This window comes from Malania oleifera, chromosome 9, assembly GCF_029873635.1.
Source record: "Malania oleifera isolate guangnan ecotype guangnan chromosome 9, ASM2987363v1, whole genome shotgun sequence".
NCBI lineage: Eukaryota > Viridiplantae > Streptophyta > Magnoliopsida > Santalales > Ximeniaceae > Malania > Malania oleifera.
In genome coordinates this window covers 97,042,860-97,063,694 of record NC_080425.1, presented here as the reverse complement: position 1 = coordinate 97,063,694, position 20,835 = coordinate 97,042,860, and the positions used below count along the sequence as shown (strand labels likewise).

The following is a 20,835-nucleotide window of genomic DNA, read 5'->3' as shown; positions in this document are numbered from 1 at the left end:
GAAATCGCGGTCGCGGGTAACGTCGCGAAACGGTCGCGGGTGTCGCGGGTCGCGGGAGACGCGGGTGTTACGTAACGGGAAGCGGGCGTAACGGTCGTGAATTTTTTTCACACATGCACAACCATGCCAAAATTAAAAAATAAGCATGAAATCCATTAATACATGATTTTTAATGAATTTTGCAGGCTTTCATTCACCCTACAAATGCTTTTTAATAGGCATTATGATTTTTATATTAATTTTAGTGCGCTGTTTACAAAAAAAAGCATATTTTTTTATAGTTTACATTAGTTTAATGAGTAAAAAGATGTAGAAATGTAAGAATCAATTAATTAAAGTCATAAAGTTACTAAAAATGAATCAATACTCAATAGACTTAATACTCAATAAGTCAATATACACATTACAGTGATTACACATACATGAATTTAAAAAGTGATTAATATCAAATATCAATAAATAGTTGAAAATACATGAATACAATATTACAAATTTATAACATAACACATGTCACCACCAAAAAGAATGACGTGGAGGGTCTTCATAATTTGCATCTGTATCTTGAGATTGGGATGGGAAATTATCTCCCCATCCTTGTGGAAATACATAGTTAAATGAACCCAAGTTTGCGTCATTTTGTTGTTGCTCTTGAAAATGTACTGGTGATGAAAAGTCTCCTGAATAATGTCTATAAGTTGGGGCAGGGGCTGGCTCTGGGTAGTGTGTAGAAGAAGACTCACTAGATCCTGAGATTCCTGATCCACTGGGATAAAAATGTGAGTCACGAGATGCATAATGTGGATATGCTGGATGAGATCCATATGATTGTGATGATGAACCATCTAAACCAAAGTTGCCAAAACTACGAACCACACCATATGAATCTTCAGTAGAATCGCTAGGGTCACCACGAGCACTCCTTCTCCTGGGTTGTGAAGATTGGTTCCCTGGAGGAATACCCAAGTCATAATTTTCAGGTATGTCATGTAGTCCATAAGGATCAGAAGGATATATATCCCTTCCAAATGATGTCCCTGTATCATATCCATAATTATATTCTATACCGCCGCCTCCACCACCACCACTGCCACCCCTCCCAACCCCAGCTCCAGCACCACTATTACCGTCATCATCACTTGGTGGGCTCAAACCAAGATTGTCATCACTTTGTGTGCGTTCAGGACTTGAACTTGAATCATCATGCGCGTTTATTGGTGGTTGATCACCTCCTTCTGTAGTACCACCAACCTCTTCATTTAACCAATTTGAATTGTCCTGACCGTCGAGTAGTGGTGTCTCTCTCTCCTCTAACCATTGACTTAAAGGATCATCTTCTTCGAAAATGTAGTCCAAATTGATAGGATTGAAACCCTCTTCAATTTCTCGTTGGCTTCTTCTCATTGTACGTTTTAACTTTAACCTCATGTTGTAATGTACGAAAACAAGTTTTTGTAGTCTCATGTACTTTAATCTATTTCTTGTTTTCGTATGGATGAGGCTAAAGGTGCTCCAATTACGCTCACAGTTTGAAGCTGATGTGGTCTGGCTAAGAACTCTAATTGCTATTCTTTGGAGCTCAGGAGCACACAAGCCATAATGAATCCACCATTCAGCTGCATGAATAATTAAAAAGAGTTTTATGTTAGTATAGCGTATTTCAAAAGTCAAATTTGAACACAAAGAGAGAAAATAGAGTAATTCTCTATTATTTAGCTATATAGCCATATTTACCAGGATTTGTTTGTTTTACTGCCCTTTGAGCCAACGGGGTTCCAAAAGTCTCCTGCCTATCTCGATATAGCAACAACTAAAAAATGATGATTGTGAAATATAATTAATTAATTAGATATATTAATAATTATTCTTAAAAGTATTATTAAATACTAGAACAATTCATTATTCAATTTAATGGAACCAAAACTTACTTGATTAATAGCCCGAATTTGAGTATCTATATCGGGTACCAACTTGGTTATCACTTTTTTAACTCCATCCATGACTTCTCTAGCAACTTCAGGAGAGGGTGGGGCACCATAAAGAAATTGTGGGTTCAAAAAATACCCTACAATTAAATTTAGAAACATATTAATCAATAGTTTTCTAATGCAACTATGCATAATTTAAAAGTTAAAATAATAAGAAATTGTATTTGATTTACACTTACCAGCAGCGTGCAAATCTTGGTGCAACTGAAAACTCCACCGGTTGTCAATAATTTTCCAATAGTCTTTGTAAAACCGGCAATCTTTTTGAATGGCCAACTTCGCCCTATCAATTGCCTCGTATATGAAGCCCATGGTTGGTTTTTCATCACCATCAACCAATTTAAGAACTTTTACCAAGGGTTCTTGCACTTTAATTATATCAGAGGCCTTTTGCCAAAACTCTTTGCCTAAGATAATTTTCTTTGAATCATATGCTGGGCCTGATTTTGCCATTCCAAACCTTGAGTTTTTCCAAGCATCAGATGTAAACATTTCCCTTAGTGCTTGTTTATGCCTGACAATAGTCTCCAAAGCAATGAAATTTGTGGCAAATCGAGTGATGGCAGGGCGAAGTAACTCTCTATTATTTGTGAATTTCTTCATGAAATTCACTGTCCATTTGTGGTTGTAAATAAATGAGGTTATTGTTCTTGCATCTTCTAAGACCTTCTTCACGTTACTTTTCTTACCAATATCTTCAAGAATAAGGTCTATGCAATGAGCTGCACATGCTGTCCAATAGAGATTGGGCCTCTTCTGCATTAATAATTTTCCTCCTGCCTTCATTGCAGCTTCATTATCAGTCACTACTTGGACAACATTCTCCTCTCCAATTTCTTCAACCACCTCATCCATTAATCTGAAATGGAATTATAAATTCAATAATTACTACTATTTAATTAAAAACATGCAAGTCCATAATACTATTTGCATATACAATTAAAATTAGAAAATTACCTGAAATAATATTCGGCTGTTCTGCTTGGCACATCAGAGGCATCAACTGATTTATGAAACACGGTGCCTCTATCGCAATAAACTAAAAAGTTTATAATGTGTTTTCTAGTTGGTCCTGACCAACCATCACACATAAGTGTTACACCTCTTTCCTTCCAAATTCCAGCAAAAGAAGCTATATAATTTTTCATTTCTTGATACTCTTGCTCCAAATAAATTTCAGATATCTCATAGGGTGATGGACCCTTCACCCCCTTTCCAACCTCTGCAGCAATATCAAGCATAGGCTGCATAAATGGAGAGTCAGCTACATTCGCTGGAATCCGATTATAAATTAGGAATTTTCCAACCGCTTTTCCTAATTTATTTCTTAAACCTTTCAGTAACTTTGTGTTGAGTTTTGGTTGTTTCGCACTCTTGTTTCTTTCTAAAATAGGATCCATTGCCTTTAGTCTAGCTTCAGGGGCATCAGGATTGATCCATTGTCGTCCACTACCTCCAGCTTCTCGACCACTATAAGATCGAGCTCCTGCTCTATTGAAACCACTGGTAGCACCACTGCCAGAGCCACCTCCCTCTTCATAAATATTACCCCTTCCAGTTGTTCTTGCTCGAAATCTTTGTCTCTCTTCCCATTGTTGTTGTGATCGCATGCTTTCTTGTCGAGCAAATCTCATACTTTCTTCTTCCAAGTCTTCTTCATCGCTCAAATTCTCAAAATCTCCTCTAATTTGGGCTTCTGCTTCTTCTTGCCTTTTTTGTTTATGTCTTTTCTTCTCAGCATACTGTTGTAGATGTTTCATCATTTGTTCTCTTACTTGTGTGGTCACATTTGAGCATCCAGCTACTTGACCCTTTTTATGTGCCAAGTGTTGTTTCAAGCGTGTAATGCCCCCTTTGATTATCTTCCCACATAACTTACACATAATAACATGTCTATTACCGTCTACCGCAGTACCAAAATGCCATCCAATATCTTCACTAGGTAAGTTTTCATTTCCTCTATCACGTGACATATTGATAGACTTAATTTGATGATCTCTATACAAAATATAAAGAAAATACAAAGTTACAACCTTCCTACAATGACAGGAATAATATAATTAGTAATTTAGTAAATATTAAATAATAAGTACTAAATAGTCCTAATTTTAAATACTTATTACGTAAAAATAAGTATAATATTTGATTAAAAATAATAAGTAATGTTTATTATTTTTATATATAAATATACAAAATTATAAAATATTAGATATTTTATTACAAAAAAAATATATTCCTTTATCTTTAAAAAGATATTTTCATTATTTTTTATAGCTTGATTTTATTTTCATTTATAACTATAAGAAATTAATAGGTGAAAAAGATTTTTGCTCTACTTTCATATACATCATAGCATCACAAATAGAGATCCATACATTACAAATTGACTATTTAATTTTTTAAACATTTTCTCAGTATATGGATTAAAATATTAGATATTTTATTACAAAAAAATATATTCCTTTATCTTTAAAAAGGTATTTTCATTATTTTTTTAACTTGATTTTATTTTTATTTATAACTATAAGAAATTAACATTGTAATTTTAAAGGTGGAAAAAACTTGCTCTACTTTTATATACATCACAGCATCACTAATAGAGATCCATACAGTATAAATTTTCTATTTAATTTTTTAAGCATTTTCTCAATTTATGGATTAAAATAAAATTTTTCTACAAATTCCAGTAGTAAACTAATAATTAGCAAAAATCTGAATTATTAATATATTAACTATTAGGTTAAAATGTTTTTTATTAAGTTATCAATTTTTACTTTATTTGATAACTGAAAAACAAAAAATAGATCATGTAACGATTTATTTTACCTAATTTTAAATTTAACGTCAAAATGATATTTTAAAACTTAAAAAATATTTATAAATAGGAAATATGTAATAAAACTAAATTTTCCTAATTACCTTTCAAAAAATATAAGACAATTAAAATATTTATAAATTAAGAAAATTTTATTTTACATAATTATTACTATTTTTTGATTTTTTACTCTATTAAATTACTCTTTTTTTAATTCAATTTAACAAACATAATTTACAACAAATTATAATTAAAAAAAAAAACATAATAAAAAGTTTAAGATGTGGAAGATTTCTGATCTTTGAAAAGAAAAAAAACACAAGAGCTGCATCTATAGGCAAGGCATAAGACTAGAAAAGAGTATTTTTTGTACTAATGTTGTATCTTGGAAGTCTGTAACCATAATACTATTAGTCTATTTCTAACGGTGTCAGCTTTCAAAAAATGTTAATGCGATACCATATAAATGAAATTGATATTGTATATGAATATAATAATTTACAACAAAAAAAAATGCTGTTAGGGGAAATAATTATGCAAAATGTTGTTTTACTCACAAATATAAAATAGCATAGAAATAGAACATGAGAAATTGTCCACTCCATATTTTTGGAATGCCATGTCATAGTCATTTATTTTAAAATAATATATATTTTATATGCAATGAAACCAAAAGGAAAGAAAGAATACGTAAAGAATGAATAAAAGTATGTTAATCAAAACAGAATATGACATGCTTAAATTGTTTAGGAACCAATTTGCATATTAAATGAATCTGAAATTTTAAAGCTTTTTACTCTATTAAATTACTCTTTTTTTTTTAATTCAATTTAACAAACATTACTTACAATAAATTATAATTAAAAAAAAAAACATAATAAAATATTTAAAATGTGGTTGTGGGTGTTGAGTGTTATTGAAATAAAGCTTATCTCATACGCGAGATGAGCAGAGGGCAGAGAGTCTGAGACTCTGAGTGAGACCGAGAGAGGGGAGGCGACTCGGAGGATGGAGGAGCCTCGAAGCCTCGAAGCTTCGTGCGACGACTGGCGGACGGCTGGCTGGTGGCTGCGAGTGCGACGACGCCGACGACTGGTAGAGGGCTGGCTGGTGGCGGCGAGTGCGACGACTGGCGGTGGCGGATGAAGCTGCCTTCGGCCACTCTCAAGCTTCGAAGAACTTTGTTAGGTTCAGGATTCAGGAAACGAAGGCTGCGAAGATGAGTAACTCAGGCTTCAAAGGAGTGAAGGCGTGAAGCCATCTTATAGCTTCAGCGGCTCGGCCAACAAAACTGCAAGTAAGTATTTTTGTTCTTTGAATGTTAGATTTAGGTAGATTGAATGGTAGATGGGTGCTTGGGACTCGGGAAAGGGGGAAAGGAACGCTGCGCAGCAGAAAGCAGATTCTGCAAGTTGTCGGTATGTAACGGTCCGTAACGGACTGTTACGGAGTGTAACGTAGGGGTAACGGCTGTTACGGACCGTTACGGAGACGTAACGGCCGTTACGGCTGTGAATTTTTTCCGAACCGCATTATCGGCCCGGATCGGTTTCGGAGCCCTTGATTTACGTTACGTATCGGCCGTTACGTTACGTAACGGCCGTTATTTAAAACCATGTCTGGATCTTCATCTGCGAAATTTGACGTTGTCAAGTTTGATGGAATTGGGAATTTCGGTTTGTGGCAGAGAAGGGTGAAGGATCTTTTGGTGCAGCAAGGCATGGTGAAGGCCTTATACGGAATTCAATCGGAAGGCATGGATGAAGCAACTTGGAATGAATTGGAGGCAAAGGTTGTATTAACCATCCGGCTATGTTAGGCTAATGACGTGTTGTATCACATCATGAATGAGGATTCTCCGATAGCAGTTTGGCGTAAACTAGAAAACCAGTATATGTCTTAAGTATTTATCGAACAAACTCTTTCTTATGCAAAGTCTGTATTGACTTAAGGTGGTGGAGGGTTCGGATTTGAACCAGCATATCAACGCATTCAATCAGATTGTGAGTGATTTGATGCATGTTGATGTAAAGTTCGAGGAGGAAAGCAAGGCGCTGATGTTATTAAATTTCCTACTTGCGTCTCACACTTATGAGAACTTGGTTACCACTCTTACATGGGGCAAAGAAAGCTTGAATTTGGAAGAGGTGACAAGTGCATTGCTCGATTTTCATCAAAGAAAAATGGCCAGCGATGAAGTTTCACATGGTGAAGGGCTTTGTGGTGAAGAGTAACCAAGAGCGTGGAAGACGTAGGTCTCGGAGTGGATCTCGGTTGGGGTCCGGGGAGAGGAAGGACATGAAGTGTTTAAGTACGGTAAAATTGAGCACATAAGACCAGAATGTCTAGAGTGGAAGAAAGGGAATGTTGAAAATCAGCAGGATCTGTCAAAATCTGCAAATGTAGTGGAAGGAGACTTAGGGAGTAGTGGTGGTGATATGCTTTGTGTTTCATCGGGTTCGGAGTGCCTCACAGATGATTCTTGGATCCTAGATACCGGATGCTCTTATCACATGACAGTAAATTGAAAATGGTTCAACACCTACAAGTCAGTTAATATTGGTTAAAATATTTGGTATTGGAAATGTCAAAATCAAAATGTATGATGGTGTTGAAAGAGCCATAAATGATGTAAGGCATGTACCGGATCTAAGGAAGAATGTAGTTTAATTGGGCACTTTAGATTGTAATGGGAACAGTTGCAAGTCTGAAGTGGGGAAATGAAAGTGTGTGAAGGCAACTGGATAGTGATGAAAGGAGAAAAGATAGCGGGAAATATTTATACATTGCGGGGTAATACGGTTATAGGTGGAGCTGCAGCTGTAGAATCCGAGTCAGATGTTTTGTGGCAAATGCGGTTAAGGCATATGGGTGACTACATGTATTCAGATGTTTGGGGATCGGTAAATATAGCATCAGGGGGCAGACATGTTTTTCATGGGTGTATCACGAAAGGTCTTGATTTATCTCATGTAGTACAAGCCTGATATGTTTCCCAGGTTTAACTTGTGGTTGAGGTGGGGTACCAGATCGGGAGAGGGATCCTCATGTCAGACATTGGGACTGAGTACGCTAGTTTTGTTCAAGAAGTTTTGTGAGCAGGGCATGTTATATGCAGGACTTGCAGGGTACTTCTTGGTGAAGTTAGTGAGTATGATGCGTTTCTCGTGTGACCGATCACCAAAGGCATCACTAGATGGGAGAGTTGCATGTAAATTGTGGCTAGGTTTTGCGATAGACTACTCGGGTGTGAGTGGATGTCCACTAGTGCACTATTCTAGCGATAGAGGATCTAAGCTTGGTGTTATGTTTGGAAAGTACATCTTTCTGGGGTATAAGAAAGGTGGGTGCAAGTTGGGTGATCCTGTGGCAAAAAAAGGGGTGATCGAGGACATGAATTTTGGTGATAAAGCCATGTGGTAGCGTACTTAGGTAAAAGAAGAGAAACAAATATTAGAAAACTGCGGTAGCAGCAAACATGTAATTCAGATGGAGTTAGATACTCAGGGCCGAAATGCAGAGAGTTCTATCTCGGGTGAACAGTTTCACAATTTAAATGGGCATGTGATGCTGGTGAAGCTACAGATTAAGGGTAAAGATAACATTGTTTATATTGCAGGGAGTTTTAGCTTGGGAGACCACCAAGATCACGGTGGGCCCATGTGCACTATTAGACCACCACTCAGGTATAAATTTGGCATTTTGGGGTTTTATGCATTTATTACTATTAGCAGTAAGGTTCCTACTATTTTTCAAGTTAAAGTGCACGGCAAAGGGAAAAATAAATGGATAAGTGCTATGGTGGAGAAGATGAAGTTATTGTATGAGAACCAGGTGTGGGAGTTGGTGAGGCTTCCAATGGGAAAGAGGGTAATGTATTTGTTGTGTGTGAATAACATGTTATTGGCTGGTAAGACTTTGACCGAGTCTAATAAGTTGGAAACTATGTTGAAAAGTTTTGACATGAATGTGTTGGGTACGGCCAAGAAGGCTCTTGGTTTAATGATTCGCATGGACATAGTTGTAGGGAGATTAGTGTTATCTTAGGGTGGCTTTGTGGACAGGGCTGCAAGGAGATTGGTGTTATCTCTGGGTGGCATTGTGGACGGAACCATAGGGAGACTCTGTTTGCCGTCTCAGGGGGGTTCTGTAGAGAATCGCTGTGAAATGTCTACCGCTCAGTACTCAAAGACGGGTTGTGATATTTGGGATATGTCAAAGGTTCCCCATGGTGGTGCAATGGGGTGTTTTGGTAGGCGACAAAGTGGACTATCAATTGTGAGATATGTTAAAGACTATGCAGGGGGCTTTGGTGATATAAGACTTGCTGCAACTTTTGTGTTTACTGTTGTGGGAAGGCCTTGTTGGAAGCCTAGGTTGAAGTTTTCGAGTGTAACATCTACAATTGAATCGAGGTTGATAGTAGAAGCCGAAACTGCCATCTGCAAGTTCAAGCGGAGTTGCTTGGAGTTGGTGTTCGTCTCCAGTTGCTAGACGGAAGACGGTCACAACCTAACATCCCAAGTTCAAGGTGGAGCAGCTTGTTCATGTTTTAGGTTTCTCCTAAGGGGTGTATGTTCGCCAAGGTGGAGATTGTTGTGAATTGTGGCTTACATACTGAGTGGATAGCATACATAAAGGGAATCAAGTAGCAGCAAGGGAAATCGTCGACTGTTTGGAGCAGATTTTCAGACAAAATACATTCTGTCTGAAACCGTCGACGGTTTGGCTCGAGATGCCCAATGTAGATTTCAAATTTTGAATGGAGAACGTTAGTATGGTTGGGGTTTGGAGGTAAAACTTTCGGGAACTCTATTTATATGTCTTATTAGATGTATTTCTAGAGTGAGTTGATAGTTGTTGAGAGAATTGAGAGGATCCTTGTATTGCTCTTGTTATTTTTACAAGAAGATAGTGAATCCTTGCCATTTGCTCTCGTGGATGTAGGCATTGCTGAATCATGTAATTCCTTGTGTCATTGTGATTGTTCTTATTTTCATTTACTTGCTGTGGTTGTGGATTGTTCTGTATATTCACCATTAAAGTGCTGCATTGTGTGTTTGATTCTTTACATACAAATATATATTTCGCTGTGCATATTTGGGGGTTTTACACACAACATATTTGACATCTCTTCTAGCTACCACTTCAAACAGATGGATAGACTGAGAGATTCAATTAGCTACTAGAGGAGTAATTGCGCCAATTCTTCAGCGCCAACCAAAAGAGTTGGGTGAAGTTACTTGACGTGGCTCAATTTTGTTTCAATGTCTAAAAGAGTTCAGCAACCAACAAGAGTCTTTTTAAACTTGTTGAGACGAATTTCTACTGTTACCTCACACATTGAATGAGCCATTCAAAGGAAAGAGTCCAAGAACTTACATCTTCATTAACAAAATGCTTAGATCACCTAAGCTTACTTAGAGAAAGCTTCGAAGCGGATAAAGAAGTTGACAGATCAAGGGAGAAGATTGTTGCACTATAACGTGGGTGACTTGGTGCTTGTTATGCTTTGTCCAGAGCAGATCAAGTCACTATGAGGTTGAGATAGGATACTGCTTAGCAAATATGAAGGACTAGTCCCCATCTTGGCTAAAATCGAGAAGTTCTCTTACAAGGTTGATCGTTTGGCTTGGATTAAGGTGCATCTTGTGTTTCACGTCAATTTCCTTAAGCCATTCATCGCTAACCCTAAAGATCCTAGCGTTATATTGTCAACCAAAACACCACTAAATACAATGCAACCTAACAAATAGAAGTTGAAGTCATCCTTGTAGATAAAGAGTTCGCATTGTTCAAGAAGAAGCGGTATGAGTTTTTAGTGAAGTGGAAAGGCTTAGGAGACGAAGAAATTTGTTGGATGTCATCAGAATACATGGAACCATTGTGAACAAAGTTGAAGAGTTCTTAAAGTCTACAAGGACACCGACTGCATAAGTGGGGTAGAATGTCACGAGCTGAGCTTGCTTATGGTATTTTGTTTGCATGTGACCACTTGTATTTTGCATATGGCATCGGTAACCTTCATGTAAATAGTAGTATAGGTTTTATTCATTGATTGTGTGATGTAGGACAAGAAGCAAGACCTTGGAAGATCCTTGCTAGAGTATACTTAAGAAGAGTTAGGTTAAGGAATTGTTGGTTAAGTTAGTAGTTTATTATGTGTTTAGTTAATTAGTAGAGTATTATGTGTATTTGGAGGCTTGTTTGCAATGTTTGTGTATTCTAGGGATATGTTTGTAATGTAGTGTAGTTTTAGGGTTTATATGTAATTTCATGTGAAGAGGCTTTCTTATAAATTAAAGTCATGTTGTAAGCAGTTGTTGATGAATTTGAATTGAAGTGAATGTGAGGTTCCCCCTGGCAGCTTCTCTCTCCTGCCTGCCTCTTCCTTCTCTTCTAATGTCTCCATGGCTGTAGAACCCTGATGCTGCCCTTACATCAGTGTGTCAATGCCTTTGTGGAAAATGGGAGTATGACTCCTTGGTCTCTCACTAAACACATGTTGGCCTATGAAGGTGTTAGTAATGAATTGAGTTGCTTTACAATTTACTGTGTGATTCTCATTTTCTTACTTGATTGCGTACTGCTTTCGCTTACTTTGCATTCGATAGTTGTGAATGTGTTCTTGTAGTAAAATGTAGTATACTTTCGATGGACTAGTTAAGTAAGCGTGCTTTAGCTAGTGCTGCATGGCCCTTCACAAGGTGTGATGTGTTTGACTTGTGACAATTGGTCAACAACAACAACAACAACTAAGTCGCAATAGGTGGGATTGACTTAATACAAGGTTGGCTACATGGGTCCTTTTCTACCAAATGATTTTAGACAATATCCTGTATCAAATCCTTACTATCTTATTCCAAGTGATTATAGGTCTACTTTCATACTTTCTACTACTACTATCATTAATTAGTCCACTCACTCTTCACTACTGTATTATTAGGCCTATGTTGCAAGTGCTCAAACCATCTCACCCACCCCTTCTTTATCTTATCTTCTAGTTCTATGCCTTAACACAAATGTATTTATTCCTTAAGTTCTTTTGGAGTTAGACCTCTCATCCACCCTAAATTTGTCTTTTTGGATATGTTATTTCTTAGTTATTCAACATTCCAATCTATATAGCATAGTTGGTGTTATGGCCATCTTATTGAACTTTCTTTTTAATTTTAAGAGTATTCTATATCACTACACGCTCAAAAGCTTTTTCCATTTTACTCAACCTGCTTTCACTCTACGTATTACATGTTCTTCTCTTTCAGCTTCAGCAATAGATCCAAGGTATTGAAATCTACTAGTGCTTTCAATTTCTTGATTCTTTTCTCCAATATTCCTCCTATCATGACTAAAATTGCATTTCATATTTTCTGTCTTATTTTTTGTGATTCTAACTTAGATTCTACTCCACCTCTAGTTTCACCGATCAAGATCATATCACTTGCAAACGACATATAGCATAAGACCATAATGACTTTCTGAAGATTTTTTGAAACCCGCATTTCTAGCCTTAGACTTTGTCAATAACCCTTTCCAAAGTTTCATTGTATGATTCGTAGATTTAATTCCATGATAATTATTACAATTTTGAATATCTCCTTTTTTTAAAATATATATATATATATATATGTTTAGGTATTAAAGTATTTTTCAGGCATTCTATATTTCTTATAATTGTGTTAAATAAATTAGTTAACCGAATAATTCATTATCGCCTATGCATTTCCAAACTTCAATTGGGATGCCATTTGGTTGTATATCTTTTCCTTTTTCATAATGCATACTTAACCTCATTCACTCTAATTTTGCAGACAATTTTCAACTTGGTTTTTATTAAATAACTTATTGAAGTAATTTAATCATCTTTATGTGTTCTTTAACCAAAATATTGTCATCCTTATTTTTTATACATTTGATATTGCCTATGCCCTCCCTCTTTCTTTATCTAGCTCTAGCAAGTTTCCCCTTTTTTGCGTGTAGTCTAGCATATAATTTAGTACATGCTTCATGTTTAGCATCACTAACAGCCTTATTTTTTGGCATCTTTTCTTGTCTCTTTATATTTTTCAAAGTTTTTAATGTGTACATATATTTGCCATGTCTTAAGAAACATTCTTTTTGTATTTACAGCTTTTTGTATGTTTTGATCCCACCACCAAATTTCATTGGTATATGAGAATCTTTCTTTAGTTTCCAATAGACCTCTTTTACTGTCATTTTAACATAACTAGTTATCTGCAACAAGGCTGTGAGTCTCATAGTGTCCATCTGGGTCATGCTAACCTGGGGTAAAATAACTAGGATTGTAAGTAAAGCTGATTAAATCTTGGTTTTAAAAACTCGTGTGTAACAGCCGTTATATAATGGTATCAGTGGCTTCCAAGACCGTTGCTGAGCTATATCTTGGTGGTCCTCTGATACTTTACATTATGGCTGTTATGTAATGGTATCAGTGGCTTCCTAGACCATTATTTTCTTGTTCAGATTTCAGGGCATGCCAATTTTCTGCATTGTCTGAGTCATACATAAGTGGTTGTCTTATTGTAAATAGGTTATGAACCCGTGGATACTGATTCCACATGCATGTTTGAAACATTTATGACTCCTGTGACATGTATAGGATTGGCATTTGTGTTTTGCAGTTGTCTTACATAAGCTGTCAAACATCATGCTATATATGCTTGCATCCTCTTTCTAGTGTTATTATCGTTGGTTGACCAATATAGGAATTCTTAATGCTGACCAATTCATGTTTCAAGTCATTGTCTTCTCTGAAGACATTTTCATTCTTACTGTTTGTTTACATTCATAAGATCAAAACGTGATTTGATGTTAAGTTCACTCGTTCCTGAAATGCTATCATGAGTTACAACTTGAAGTCATTAGACTCGTTACTTTTCTCTTTGGTGTTCATTTTCCTGTAGTTGCACAATGCCGTATTGCCATATATTTCCATTAACCTGTTTTACTCCCATGGTTGGACATTTCATTTCTTTGTTTAAAAATGGCAGGTACTGTATGGATGCAAGAGCCATTCCCTTGTGGCCTATATCAAGTGGTCAGCCTTCTATGGCTGATATTCCTAAATGCAGCTACTGTGGTGGTCTTCGAAAGTTTGAATTTCAGGTATTGAATCATGTTTTCCCTATCATTTTTTTCTTCTGATGGGTGTTCAATTGTTAATGGCAACATATGAGGGTTTGTAATGGACTCAGTGAATGCTTATTACCTGACACTTAGCAAAGTTTCATGGTAGGTATTAGAAAATAAGGGAACTAGTGGTAACTATATACAGATCTTCAAATACAAGGATATACATGATGTTCAAGTAGATGTACACTATTAATTGTTAATTACTAGTGTCACGGCTACAGGGAAAGATTACTAAGTGTTCAATCATAAAACATACTGGTTAAAATCGAGATGTGCATCTGCTGCACCATTTTTTATTTAATACCTATTTTTTTTGTCAGCTGTATTATTAAATGTCTAAAAGGAAAAGGAATTTTAAACAGCTATTAGATTGATTTTTTTCCCCTTGCTTTTGACACATGAAAATAAGAAGGAAGAGAGGTAAGAGAGGATAAGGTACCCCCTCTAAGGGAAAATAAACAAAAAAAGAAAAAAAAATTAAAGCAATAAAAAAGATGTGATAAAAAGAATGTTATGTGCGTTAGAATGTTATATGTTGTATCTTTACTGTCGAAAAAAAAAAAAAAAAAAGGATTAAAGAGAGTAAGGTATCTTCCCATTAGATGAATTCTGTTATATGCTTTACTGTATTAATGTTAGGCAACTAAGAACCAATATATACAAAAAGGAAAAAATATAGTTAAAATGGGAATATTAAGAGGGATGAATTGGTGTAACCCTTGTTCATGTTTGGATTGTAGGTGTAGAATAGATCGAATAAAATGGAATCAAATTTGTTACTTGATTTCTTAATTTTTTATTCCATTCCATTCCCACCTCATTACATTCTGCAAACTAAACATGTGATAAGGGAATGAGGAATGAGTGCATGTATAGTAAGTGAAGTGAATAGAAGTTTTTGTAGATGATTAGGCGAGGAAAGTGCAACTAAAATGGTTTGGGCACATGCTGTGCAGACTAGGTTTCTCATTGGTAAGAGTATAATTTAATTGACTAGGAATCTGTAGGTCGGGGGGAAGTGTAAACTCAGAATAGCTTGGATTAAGGTAGTAAGAGACTTTGGCAGAACTTTCATTTTCAAAGATTGTTGTCCTAGGTCAAGGATATGTTTAATATTCCCAACCCCAACAAGTGGGATTCAAGGCCATTGTTGCTCCTAAGTGTGTCTGGGGGTGCTTGCAGCTCATATTTGATCTCTCTGTGCATGCGTGCATGTGCATCTCCTCAGTATCAGTGACCAATCTATATTTCAAGGTCTTAATGCCCTGTATTTCCCTATAATAAATCTTAAGTTTTCATTATTACTTCTACTAACGGTACAGTTGTTGGTGTTCCCAGATCATGCCTCAGCTGCTGTATTATTTTTCTGTGAAGAATGAGGTGAATTCCCTTGATTGGGGTACTATTGTTGTGTACACATGCGAAGCTTCTTGCCAAGGAAGCTTGGGTTACAAAGAGGAATTTGCTTGGGTTCAGCTGGCATCTCCGTCTGCCACCGTACCTTGATGCTGCTATATTTAGCAACTGGTATTTTATGTGCCATTTTTTCGCAGGTCAGTAATTGTTTTTTGGCTGGACAAGAGAAGGTAAAAGGCAGCAGCTACTCAATTTTGAGCATCGAAGTCTGGTTTTATCCATGAAGCTACTCATGATAAGGTGTGTGATACAAAATCATTGGGTAGATAGCAATTGCATCATCCGGTTTTCCCCATCAGAGCTGTTTTATGCATTGTGGTGATAAGAAAGCGACTTTTTGCCGTCGTAAAAAAAATTCTTTAGGTCTTGCGCACATCACTCAAATATGAAGTTTTATGAGGCCTTACGGTGTGTTTGTTTTGTAGGTCAAGGTTTTAACAGGTTCAACTGATCTGAACTGTGTAGGATTGGGTTGGTTATGATAATTATCTTGTCATATTTGATATGCTATCTTTGAGAGATTGTAATTCTCTCTGGTGGGTTTTTTTTGCCTCAACTTGACCTCCTCAGCCAACTGGGTAATGATTTGTTCCAACTTTGCACCAAGTAGAAGCAGAACTGCATCCATCCATCCGTCCATGTATGTATATGCATGTATATATATATATAGTCATTATATATAATATACAATAATTAAGATTAAAATTTAATTAATTAAATAAATTAATCAACTAAAAATTTTATTAAAAAAAATCACTTACAATCAAGGGTAGAAAGGATAACCAAAAATAGGTGTGCCATCCTGCAGCAACATGCATTTTCGACCCAAATGGGGGAAATTTTAATTAGGGTGATGTTCATATATATATATATATATATATATATATATATATATGCAAAGTACCTCCCACATTCAGCAGCAAAACCAGCACAACAAAGAGCCACAGGTACCAACTACGTACAGTAGATTATTGGCTATTTATTAGCATAGATATTAAATATCAACTCATGGATCAATATCTCATATTAATCTTTTTTAACCTTCAAAATAAGTTAGTATGGGATCAATTTTGTTAATGGGGTTACCTTATACCAACAACCCTTCTTAAATCAACTTCTAGTGTTTGCATCATGTACTTGTGAAAATTAAAGTTAGATCTTCCGAGGCAATGAGTCTGAGGAATCAACAAGACACACACACACACACACACATACACATGCAAAAAAAGAAGAAGAAAAAGGGGCAATGTTTACATTGTCATCTGCCTCATCATCATCTCAGGCTTAAACAAAAAAAAAAAAAAAAAAGAGGAGTCGGTTAAACTTAAAAGACACTAAAGTGTTGGTGAAGACATTACTTTCATGCATGTGTGTGTAGGGGACAATTGCAAGGAAAATATTAAATTAATTAAAAAATTATTAAAATTTCAAACATCAAGTTGGAATGAGTATGAGAATCAACAAGATATGTATATATATATATATATATATGATATATCACACACACACACACACGCATACATACACATGCAAAAGAAGAAGAAGAAGAAGGGGCAATGTATATATTGTCATCCACCTCATCATCATCTCAGGCTCTAAAAAAAAGGGAGTCGTTAAACTTAAAAGACACTAAAGTGTTGGTGAAGGCATTACTTTCATGCTTGTGTGTGTAGGGAACAATTGCAAGGAATTATTAAAATTTCAAACATCAAGTTGGAAACTTTACCATCATAAATCCTTCTCTGAGTGCAATATAGTCTGATTTGGTTACCGAGCCATGAAATTGTTTGAAGAATGACACCAACAAACAAGCATAAAATTTTTCATAATTTTTTAAAACTTTTTTATTCTTTATTTTTCGAAAGAGTAAAATAAAATATTTATTGACAATTTAATTAAAAATTAAGAGCTCATCTTGTTATGAAAAATAATTTTAATTTTCTATTTTTAATTTTTTCAAAGTATTTATAAAAATTCAGCTTGTTTTTAATTTTTTTTCACTTGTATAAAAAAGTAGGAAAATGTTAAAAATTTTAGCATTATTCATTTGTGGAAAATTGTTTTATTTTTTATTATATAAAATTTGAAATAATTATAAAAGCCTCCTTATTTCCTAATTTTCAGAATTTATATAGGAACATTGGAACACATCTTTATTTTATTATATTTCTAATTTCTTATATAAATTTTATAAAGTTTGAAAAAATTTGTGTTGTTTATTTTACTTATTTGATAATCTAAAAATAAAAAAACGCAGAATTTTTTCTATGATTAAATAAACCCTTTCTATCTTTTTCATAGAAATCTTGAAAAAAAAAAAAGTTGACATTTTTGTTGTTTTTTGAAAAATTAAAAAAAAAAAACTTCACAATTAAATTGGCCAAAACATTTTTCAGTTTGTCACATCGAATGGAAACTTCAAAATGGATATTTATGCCATAGGTCAACACAAGCAATTTACCTATTCTCTACAACTGCTATTATTGAAGAACTATTTAGCCTAATTAGCAACAAGCTTAAGCCATTAGATAATGGCTATGTATAAATTTTACTATCTAACATCTCCCCCTTATGCACCAGCCTGTCAAGCTTAAAGTGATGAGAATTCACTAGTCTATTATTTTACCTTACATTATACAGTTTAATTATATGAGTGTGGGAATGTGTTGTACAATATTCAAATTCTAGATGTCTTTCTTAGAGAGGCTATAATAATAAAATCCATAGATACCCTACGATTTTCGACAATATGGATAGAACTTCTCAATAATATTGACAGCCCTTCATACATGAATTCGACATTGTGACCCTTCTATTAACTAATTAAAGATTTAAAAATATTGATACTTGTAAGTTATTTTCAATAAATGGTTTAAATATCAAGTACTTATATAATTCTTGAGGAGAAGGATATAACTTTTGTTGTTTACCACACCAACAATCACCCGGGCAAGATACAAATTGTTGTGCTCAATAATCAGTCCTCTGAAACCAATTGTGAGCGCCGAGTGTGCACAGCGGAAGATCTCACACAAACTTTCTCAGACAATCAATGGAACAAGCAAGCAAGCACTCAATGATGAACTATATATATACTACACAAGCAACCACTCAACAATGAGAATCAATGAAAGCAATAATCAAAACACAAGAATTTACGTGCACTACAAAAAAATTGGTTTTTAGTGACGAAAATATTAGTGACGGTTTCAATTTCGTCACTAAAAGTATCTTATTAGTGACGATTTTTAAATCGTGACTAATACTTTCGTCATTAAAACCCAATTTTCCTGCTTAAACCATCGCGAGAAACCACTTTTCGTGCGAAAACTATCCTGAAAAAATATTAGCAATGATTTTTGGAGTATTAGTGACGAATTGAAAGCATCACTAAAAGCCACTTATTAGTGACGGCTAAATAACCGTCACTAAAAACCACTTATTAGTATGCATATAATTATTCCCTTTGTTGATGATAATTCTTGGGAAAATTTCAAATGGATGTGAAATCTGTATTTTTGAATGATGTTTTTAAGAGGAAGTATGTCAACAAGTTACATGAAAAAAAAGTCATGTGGATATAGTTCACAAGTTGAAGAGGACATTATATGGATTGGATCAAGCCCTAAGAGCTATACATGCATTGATTTTTATTTCCTAAATCATGAATTTCCAAGATGCCCTCTTGAATATATAGTTATATGTACATGATTTTACCAGTAATAGTCCAAAGATGATTACAGATTTTAAGGAAGTCGTGATTCATCATTTTAAGATTACATGCATGGGTGTGATGTTTTATTTCATTGGTAATAGTAAAGTTGTTTAGATAAATGATAGATATTATTTCATAGGAAAAACTACAAAGGCAATGTTTTAAAAAGATTTAATGTGGAATCCTATAAATCAATTTTGACTCTGATTGAAGATAGATTAAAGTTGTGAAGGATGATCTAATAATTTAGTTGATGCAACTGATTTCAAAAGGTTAGAGGGTAGTTTGGCATAAATAATTAACTTCCACTATACTTGATATGGTTTATGTAATTGGTTATGTTAGTAGACTCATGCAATTTCCATGTTAGTCACATTTGCAAGTGGCTAAGTGTCTTTAAAAGGTACACAAGTGCATAAATTTTTTATTCATGTACGAATAAAGTGAAGCTTGTTGGTTATACAAATAATTGTTAGACTGAAACTGCAATTGGAGGAGCACTTCAAGTTATGCTTTTATCTTAGTTATGAAAATTTCTATTTTCTTATAAAAAACAACAGTTAATTGCTCTTTCTAAGGTAAGGTGGAATACATTCAAACTACTAGTAGTCCCACTCAAATAGTTTTGTTGCATAGAATATACTTTGTTAGGATTGGTGTATTCCTAAGAGAGAGAGGGGGGGGGGGGGGGGTGAATTGGAATTTTGAACTTTTTCTCCTAGGTTAAGTAAGATATCAATATTATTTCACAACCAAGGGTCTTTCTAAGCAATCCCAAATGCGCAGATAAGAATAATATGTAGCAGGTAAATTCTGCGCAACATTCACAATATAACATACACGTGCAGTAAATAAATTTGCAGAAAAATGAGCGCACACACAATATGTTATCGGGGTTCGGCTAATATTGCCTACGTCCCCGCCTTGGCTCACAAGCACAAGGATTACCACTATTACTCACTTAACGAGTGGAATAGCACCGGTTACAACCAGATCAATTAGAGGGGCTGACCTCAACCTAAACACACCTTATAGGATGGTGCACCTAACTTTCCTAACCAGATCAAAGCCAATTCGAGACTATTTACTAGGGCTAGTCTCCCTCTTCAGGTCCTTACCATGAATACAATAATGCAATACAAATTTTTGTATACAACCAAATATGCTTCTTAAACTAAGCAGATGTGTACCAATATGCTTAACCAAATAATGCATTCACATATGATAGGATATCAAGCTCAAGAAAGATTTGTTAACCAATATGGTAACTCTCAAACAGGATGTAAATCAATGTGTGTATATGAGAGTGAGACTTTTGATGTTAAGCCAATATGCTTGTAATGTGATTAATCATAAGCTTTCTATAACCCTAATAGATATCTCAAACAATATTTCTCAAATATCAAGCACAGTAGATAATAGAGTTTTCAATCTTGCTAAAGATGTTTTCATCAAAGCATAAATCAAGCTTATGAAAACTTGCAATGAGGATGTAAGATCTTAAGCCACACAAGGGTTTTTCCCAATCAAATATTTATGAATGAAATATTATGGGAAAAACCTTAGCTAACTCTCCAAAAATCAACACATAATCAAATATAAACAAGGGAGAGTTTAGCTTATACAAAGAGCATGAAGATCACTACTGTAATAACCTGGGAAAAAAATAAAATAAAAAAATTAATAAATTAAAATTATAAAAGAATTAAATTGATTAATAAATTAAAATTATTAATCAATTAATTAGTTAA

General features: G+C 34.9%; 1 protein-coding gene across 2 annotated transcripts in view; it reads left to right on the top strand.

The window, feature by feature from the left end:
* Positions 1 to 15,975, top strand: part of LOC131164627 (uncharacterized) — a 33,564-nt gene extending 17,589 nt beyond the window's left edge. Inside the window, exons 9-11 of one of the 2 annotated variants that reach the window (XR_009139298.1) lie at positions 13,812 to 13,926; positions 15,292 to 15,609; positions 15,795 to 15,975. Coding sequence is in view for 1 of the 2 variants with exons in the window: in XM_058121956.1 (XP_057977939.1) it covers positions 13,812 to 13,926; positions 15,292 to 15,459 (283 nt within the window). In the remaining variant the exon portion in view is untranslated. Of the gene's footprint in view, positions 1 to 13,811; positions 13,927 to 15,291 lie in introns of both variants that reach the window. The other variant, XM_058121956.1, reaches the window with a different exon arrangement.
* The last annotated feature ends 4,860 nt before the right edge of the window (positions 15,976 to 20,835 follow it).